This window comes from Saccoglossus kowalevskii, chromosome 7 (assembly GCF_978046115.1).
Source record: "Saccoglossus kowalevskii chromosome 7, keSacKowa6.1, whole genome shotgun sequence".
In the NCBI taxonomy this organism is placed as follows: Eukaryota; Metazoa; Hemichordata; class Enteropneusta; family Harrimaniidae; genus Saccoglossus; species Saccoglossus kowalevskii.
Genome location: NC_140647.1, coordinates 15,210,867 through 15,219,878, shown reverse-complemented (window position 1 = coordinate 15,219,878; position 9,012 = coordinate 15,210,867). Strand labels below are relative to the sequence as shown.

At 34.4% G+C, this 9,012-nt stretch overlaps 1 protein-coding gene and 1 long non-coding RNA gene across 2 annotated transcripts; one reads left to right on the top strand and one right to left on the bottom strand.

Annotated features, from left to right (window-relative positions):
- Positions 1-3: 3 nt before the first annotated feature.
- On the top strand, positions 4-8,099 carry LOC146740469 (uncharacterized). The gene is made up of 2 exons (XR_014929898.1): positions 4-252; positions 8,010-8,099. It is a non-coding gene; the product is annotated as an uncharacterized LOC146740469 (long non-coding RNA).
- LOC100372817 (uncharacterized) lies at positions 7,049-9,011 on the bottom strand. The gene is made up of 3 exons (XM_002733838.4): positions 8,808-9,011; positions 8,418-8,649; positions 7,049-8,284 (listed from the first exon to the last, which is right to left on the bottom strand). Exons 1-3 carry the CDS (start codon positions 8,882-8,884, stop codon positions 8,162-8,164), a joined length of 432 nt encoding a protein of 143 aa, XP_002733884.1. The 5' UTR covers positions 8,885-9,011; the 3' UTR covers positions 7,049-8,161.
- Between the last annotated feature and the right edge of the window lies 1 nt (position 9,012).

Below are 9,012 nucleotides of genomic sequence, written 5' to 3'. Positions count from 1 at the left end.
CATGCCCTGTCTCTTTCAACCGCTTTTCGCATGTCTGAAGATTGCGAGATTAGAGTGGGGTTATGTGTGACAACCCACGATAAGCATCAGATGTCACGCCCATAGCAGCAGCCAATCTGTCACCTTGCCTGCATGAGGAAATTTTACTGTATGCCGAGATGGAATAAAAATAGTGTTAACCTGGAGTATTATTCTGCATTTGGATCTTTACTGTGCGGATTGTTGGCAGCTATAACTATCAAAGACTGGACGGTAAGTGGCGATTCAGTCTTAAATGCATCCCCAATTACCATGGTCCTCACAAGTCAAAGGTAATGCTTAGGGTCCTACCTACCAAATATAATTTTCGAATTTCTCACATCAAATTGCCCTCTGATACAAGTAATACATAAACTGAAATTCTGTACAAAAAGGGTTCTTGCAAAGTGTTTCATGAAAGATGCCCTTTAAACTTAACTAGGGACAAAAATAAAATACGACTTGGAATTGTCTCAGCATATCTGATGATTTGAGTAATGTACGCAGGATGGTTTCAAACATTGAAAAGATTAATGGATATAACGTGATGCAAAAAAGTCTTATTTATTAGCTCATTAATTGCAGTGTTTTGCCTCCACTTAATGCAAATTCTAGAGAATTAGAATAATTTGTAGCAGTGAATGTTAACCAGGGAAAGTTTCAGTGACCGTTGTCCTCCCAAACACAATTTAATTAAAACTTGAAAATTCCCTGCATGGAAAACATTACAGTAGTATTACGCACGTTTCAATGGTACAAGATCTCATAAAATGAAAGTTTCCTGCCTAACTTTTCGGTTTGCTTAAACAAAAAATTGGTATTATTAATGTTCATAGCAACAAAGAATTGCACACAGTCAACAATAGATTAGTCTATTAATACAATAAGAGTTGAAAAATGGATGTTTACTGAAGGTAGCGCTTTCATAATTAATAATCTCAGAATACACAATTTAACCCAGCATGCACTTGTAATGTTAAAAGTAAAACTTGCGAATAATAAGCAATACAGATCTTTGTTCTTTTTAATATCTATTCGTAAAATGTAATTGTACATTGCATTGGGTCTGATTCGTTTCCAGAAATACCCGCATGTTGTGCAGAGTCAACACCATTTTGGCTCACTTCATAATTCAGGTTTTACTTGGCAAGGATCCCTAGCCCAGAGGTTTTAAAGTTGACAGATGTGCATGTTAAAAAAAACCTAGGAATAATTAAACAGCATATAAAATTACTTTCGAAAACGTCCAGACTAAATCTCTCAATTGGAGAGAGTTGCAGTGATATCGGCTAATAGTATGCATCTCGTTATTGCACACCCAAAGTACTTTGTTAAAATTGTCTTTATAGACAAGTGGTCTTTGGATAAAGATTGAATTATTTTTGTTATGGATCACTATATTGTGATCACTGTTTCAAGAAAACACATTTGAGTTCATCTAACAATTATTTAACGGAATGCTAAACAAGGGCGAATCTGCAAAAATGGATTGTCATACAAGCCAGTAGTCTTTATACACAAGTTACTGATACGTTCTGCTTTGAGACTAAGAGAATTTGCAAACTCATTCTTGTGCAGAAATGAATTTAGAAAAACAACTACTCGATAGTGTCCATTTCGATGAGTTTTGAAGTGATACTATATGCCCACATTAATGATATGATTCCCCAAGATAGAATAAATTACTTAAAAAAAATAAAGTATTTTCTAGTACCACAAAGCAAATATTGTTTTGACCATGGAAATACTTCAGTAATCTATACAAGTGTATACATTATTAGAGCCAATTAGTCTAAAAGACAATTGTTGCACTCAAGATGCTTTTGCAGGTTGCCATGTCCATTATCTTTGCACATGATTTAGCCAAAATGTATAATTTTCTTCTGACTTTTCAAACGTAAGATGAGCAGAAAGACTTGTCAGAATTGGACAGTTGACATATCAGAACTTTATTTAGAATTGAAAGAGGTGCCATTCAAAATGGAAATGTCCAGATTACTAAGTGTCAAATTGCTACAGCAGGACGTTTTGTAGCCTTGGTTACCATTCTATTTTGAGAGCCCTTGTAGCAGTCTGGAAGGTCTAAACAGTTGATGGATGATGTTAATTAGCTGATAAAAATAGCACACTGCTAATCTTAATACATGTATACTAATTTTCTGAACAATTGTACATTCTCTGCTCTCACTTATCAGCTAAGTATGTGGCTGCCCCATTTGTGACATTGGAATAAATTTATATGGTTATTGAGGTAAATTTTCAATAATACGAGGACACCCACAAAATAGGAACTTAAACAGCCCACTGATCTGATTGTAAAATTAACTATACCCAGTACTAAAAATAGTTAATAATTTTGTGTCAAATCTATTTGGGTAAAAACAACTGATGTACCAAACTTTTATTTTGTTAGAAGTTGGCAATTGTGACCATTTGTATAAAACAAATTAAAATGTGTGAAATAATGTGATAGGGGTTTAGCGCGAGTCTTGCAACTTTTTATGGTTAACTGGAATATGGTCATTGGTTAGGTGCTCTCTTCCCATTGCAACTGTATTTAAAGTTGAAATTACCATTCAAATGTCTAGCAAATAAAATTAAGTTCTATCTACCAACCAACCAACCATTTCTATTTTCAATGTTACCAGTCCAAGCCTTGCAAGATGTGCGTTGATATAAATTGCCGAATCAATTACCAGCATTTGGATGTGCTGAAAGTCGTGGATATATTAATGTTTCAGTACTTTCTGGAATTTGCATAAATTCAAACCTCAAGGTGTCTGCCCCAGCTTGAAGCAGACTACAACACCTTTCAAAACTGGTACGCATGCATGAAAAGTACTCCCATGGTCTGCACGTGTACAAGTCTCATAAGGCAATGTATACATTGGTAATTAAAGGGCCATATACTGCAACGTAGGATATTAAATAGGTATGCTAGTTACTAGAATAATCTGTGGCAAACGTATGCAGCCAATAAGCCACCAGTTTACTGTAAACTCGTGTTTCAATTTTTCTGAGGAAAATCCACTCGACATGGAAATTGCCATAGAAGTTTTCTTTATAAATGCATGAAATTAAAACCAAAGTGCATATTATCAAAATAGTAAAATGTATGATAACGCCAATCTGTGCACATGGTGAATCATTTTCATAATAAGTGTGCATCACAACAAACTTGATGCAAGATTGGTTTCATGCATGTTCAATAAAAATTTAAACAAAAAAAAGAAGTTGTAGTCATTTCAGCCTGCCAATGAACTTAAAGGTTAGATAATGTTTTGTAATAACAAAGTTTTGCATCTGTCAAGTTGGGAGCAAACATGGCCATAATTTTGACAGCCATGCTCAGTCCAGACATCAGTATTGTTTCTATTATAAAATGAATGAAAGTAGCTAGGACCAATTAATATATAGTAAGTAGTAAGTAATTTATTAAAGTGACCTGCAGTTTAGAGAACTGTCCAGCCCAGTGGACTTATAAGTCACCTTAAATAACTATTACATTCACAAATAAAGGTTATGAAAGAGAGCTTGAAATAATATATCGACAATACAATCGTGTAGTTCATAAAAATTCAGACGTACAACAAATTTCTTCTTTTGTAAAAGGCCTTTTCTATAAAAAGAGCAAGTTTTAAAGTATGTATATATATAGAAAATAGTAATCATAGTCATTTGGACAAAAAAAAGTATTCTTTGTAGATGATAGATGTGAATAATGAAATTATTTAAATTGTGGATGGGCAATGATGCAAAGTGCAAGGCTTTTGAAAGAATTACAAAACTTGTTTTCATAAGGAACTAACCTTACTAAAACAACTAAAAATCAGATTGAAGCTCCTAACAAGATCTGTGTAGTTCCAAAACAGAACTTGATTCTTCACATATTTAGATAAAATTGAAAACAAAAAAAATGTTAATTCTGAAACGACCTTTATGAGTGACAATTTAAACAAAATAAAGATTGAATACTGTATAAGAAATATTCACTAGGACTTTGGTCTTGACTTTTGAGCATTATAGACTAGCCCCTTCCACCTTGTTCTTCAAACCTCTCCCCCCACATTTTGGATGAGTGAGCTTAGAGATATGAATACAATTTTGGGTATAGCATTCTATTAAGAACATTTGTCAATGGACTAATCTATTTTCCTTCTGGGTGACTACTGCTTATACTGTACTGGAATTTAAATGGCTATTTCTCTATCAAATTCACTGTCTTTTGAATCTTTCTGCAATATACATAATGTCTACTGGATGCTTCATAATCAGTTGTAAAAGCGCCCTCATAGGCAGGAGTTCTGAACATTTGTTTTTTTTTCTACATGCCATTGAAGTGGAGAATTCATTCAAAAACCCATTACATTTCTGAACAATTGTATTTTGACCATTCACTAACAAACTTCAGTGACAATTATAATTGCCACTAGTTTTAACCTATCCACTTCTGAATAATGACATATCAAATTAGAGATCTTTCTCTTAATTGTGTTTTAATATGATGCATTGTAAAAAGGGATTGGAATAAAGTAGAGTAGCACATGTTGGCCATAAGATGATGTGGATTCATGAAAGAATGGGTGTGGCATAGAATACAGATAAAAAGCGCATTGTACCAGTTTATTGGCATTTCAGTTATACATCTGTCACCGTAACCCATACAGTGTGCCATAATTTTTGGGTATTTCCATCCTACCACATAGGAAATCTGAATATCAAAAGTGGAACTATTACGCGCATAAGCATCTAAAAATAAAAACAATCATGACTGCCACCAGGGTTTTTTTGGACTCCACACAAAGAAATTCGCTGCTTCTGTTCTAAACTTTTTGGATTTTGACATTCCCATGGAAGGAAAAGATGTATAATAGTAATAAGGTTATTACGAGGATACAGTATGCAGTCAGACAGTACACTGTTGCAACGACCTCCGCTGTGCTTCTGTCGATACTGTCTTTGTGCATACTTTGGGGTATCCTCGTGATAACCTTATATATCACTCGTAAGTGCCGAAACATGTGACCTATATGTCTACAAGGTCTTAGTAGAGAGTTACTTTGTGGAGGGGGGGTCTGTAATAGTCAAATTTCAATCTGGACTCGAGATGCCCCCCCCCCCCCTAACTGGATGAATATGCAGATCACACAATTTGACATTTAACTTGTAAATGAATCTAACCTGTTATTTTTAAATCACTTTCTTGTTAATTGGACTTGACTTGTATTGATGCTCATGTCTAATATAGTCTCCATGCAACATAGTTTCAAGTGCATACATGTTCTAAAGACATCGGAGAAAAATGTTCTCACAATAATGTAGCAAATTAAAAATGTAGAAAGGAATTGTGATGAAACTAGTACGTTTTGATAGTAAGCATTTAAGACTAAGCCAATTTATAACAATGAATGAAATTTGGCATTTGTAGATACTGTTTTTGCAATGTATATAATATGATTAAAGGATAATATGTTGCGTCTCAAGTATTCTCTGCATATGGTAATTCTCTTAAATAACCATAGACATCAAATAGCCCTGTATTAATGAGAGTGGGGGGGGGGGGGTAATTTGCTCAGAATCTTGTCTGGAGGGCATTGGTGATGTTGTTGCCTGACCTTTGATGCATTTGTTGTACATTATAGCTGCCAACTTCCTCAAGAAAAACTTTTAAAACAACCATGAAGCCAAGCCAAATTATTCAAACAAGTAATATTGCATATTATAAAAATACCTCTGAACCAATTTTGTAACTTTGTAAAATAAAGTAACATGCATTTGTCTGGATCCCCAAAAAAATTGGATCATTTGTTCAAAATTAACAGAATATATTAGACCATACATATGGCAAGAAAAATGATAGCATAGACTGAATTGTGGATTATGTCATTTTATTTGTACTTTCATTGTGAGTTGAGAACACTAAATCATTTTTAAATAGGGTCACCCAATATTACAATTTAATTGACTTGATATTTTTTAACTGTTGTACCCACAGTCACAGTAAGCATTTTTTTTCTTAATGCCTGGGTAGTATTGGTTCTTCCATTTTTATGCAAGAAAATGTGAAAAAGTTGCCTCATGAGGGCGCTCTCCAAATATGCACAAACTCCACCAGGTGACAATTTTAATAAATGTAGTGAAAACAATTTATACAGTACAACAATAACTCAATTTACTGTTCAGTCTAGTTCTACTTATTTTCTACTATTAACAAATTCCAGTGAAAATTAATTTCATAGATGTTACTTGTTGAACTGTTGACTACTCTAATGTCAACTTCATCAATCTGTACTCCAAAGGCATTAATTTTTACTGGTACATGCATTTAATTTACCAGGCACTGTAAAAAGATTAATTATTCACTGGGTTTTAATTTTGCTGACTGGAAAATTCGCTAAATTCAAACCCAGTGAATATGTAAAATTTAGCTTAGAACACATTATCTAAATGATAAAACCGTGAATTTAAAACCCACTGAATATGCCTGAAATGGTAAATCGGGGAAATTTAAACCCAGTGAAAATTAGTCATTTTACAGTAATTTGCCATGAATATTAAGGTGCAACTTTTTCTATGTAATTTTATGTGGACTTATAAAAATTAAAACCCAGCGAATGTTTATTCACACAATCTGAATTTTGACTGGCAAACATGTATTTTGTTTCTATGGTGACATTAATCCAGACGTGTTACCATTAGACTGACAGTTGCGCATTTGTCATCACAAATTTGACCAACAACCACTGCCGATTTCTGCAGTTCATTAATGTTTATTTGATGGTCAGCATTTTAATACAACACTGGAAATTCAAACTAAATGATATTTTTTTAATGGAATAAATGATTTATATTAGACAAATTTTGAGCTGCTTTGTTACCTTCCATCAGTCATTCACTGCCTTCGATTGTTTCCATGGCAATATCAATGATATGCAAATTGATGTCCACTTAAAGGATGCAGGCTCCCAAAAGTTGTCAGACATCACAAAAGTAAATACTGTGCAATTGTACACAATGAACACCAATAGACTTGTTATAAAAGTGATTTATTTATCAAAACCATTGAGTACACCCTTGCCACCACCTTTTCCACAGTGAGTCTGCCAATAACACAAAGTCCATTGTGTAGTGATATTCATCGAAAGTAGTTTAAAAATGTATCTAAAATCATTTAAAAAAGTCTATTTAAAAAAAAAAAAAATAAGCTGACATACAACTGACACGGGTGAAGCTGCTAAAAATATGAACCTGCGAATAAGCTTCAGCAATGCATGTCAACATTTAGTCAAACCTGCTTCAGTTTTATAGTTTATAAAAAAATCATATCAGCAAATCCTATATTACTCCTAATATACTTGTGCTGATAAAAATTAAAAATGTTACATGTAAAAAAAAAAGAACTGGGCACTACGTAACAATGTACCCAGGCGAAACAATACTCGCTCCACAATGCAGGATTGAGTGATGCAGATAACAATGCAGTGTGAATGATCAACACCTGATATATATCTGAGTGATGCACCTGGCACAAAAATCACAATGCAAGGGGAATGTTCGCACATATGACAGACAATTGAATTGAAAACTCCCATCAATGATGTAAAACAGCTGGGTGGAAAAGTAAATATTGCCTTGCAATTTAAAAATAATCTTAAAAGCCACTGCTGAGTTGTAGAGATTTCTTAGAGCAACAATACAATGGTTAAAACCTGAAATAGAAACATTAAAAGTGGATACAAAAAATCCACAATACTGCATTAAAAAAAGATATATACAGAGAAGGGTTTAGTTTTAATTTTATCAGTTTTAATTTTGTTTGAATGCACGCAATAAATGAAATTGATTTAAAAAATTAAAATATCGTTTGATATGTCAGAATACTCCACTCGGAGTAAAGTCAATTGAAACTTGGAGGGCAGTTGTCTCCTCTACATCTAAAAAGTTAAAATAAACTTTAAAATCTAAATTATATATTGTATCTATCTTCACAGACATGTCAAGTGTATGCAGTGGTGCAGCTCCTGTTCATATATATATATATCCTATATACGAAGATGGATCCGTTGACTTTTGACAGTTAATCATAGCACTTCAAGCGACATGGTTCTACATTATAACCATGGATGGTGCAATTCCATCAGTGCTACCTTTGACCTTCGACGCTGACAGGTTTCATGCTAGCCCATGGATCTTTTACCATGGAATGTTTGTAATACAGCCTCTCTATATCCTGTTCACTGACAGGTTGATTTCCTCTACCCCAATTCTATAATTAGAATAAAAAGTCTATTAGTGCGACTTGATCCAGTTTGTATCGAATTGTTATCGAAAATATAAGTTGTAATGTGAACAAATTTCGGGTAGTGATTCAATCAACATTCAATATACAATACACTTACTTGCTGGAATCTGCCTCTTCCGCCACGCTTTCCACCTCGATGCCTTGGGGTACTACCTTGAAAACTGTGTGGCGACTGATACCTATGCGGCGAGTAGTACGGAGATCTCTGTTGATATTGTCTCGGACTTGGCCCAGGCGTCGGCGAATACGGCGAAAACTGTGGTGATGTGAAGCCTTGTTGGTGTGGCGGCGATCGGAAACGATTTTGTGGTTGTTGAAAATGATGTTGACTAAGGGAAAATAAAGAGCAATTCAAAGTTTACTACCTCGTGCTTGGTAGAGAAAGTGCTTCCAAGACGAAACAAGTCGCAATTAATACACCCAACAATAATTATTTCACCCTATAAAATGCAAGCGATCAGTGAGAGTTCTGCAGTAAGCTACTTACGGTGATGAACCAGGAAATCCGGGGCTTGGCGTTCGCTGGAATCTGTCAAAGCGCTGATGTTGGTTTCCACGATACATTCTGTTACGATATTTACTACACGCACCTGATTACACTGTCGACACGACGAGTGACATGCCTTAGAAGAAACAATGAATGACCAGAGGGACAAACACCTCTTATATAAAGAAAATGGCGGACAGACATG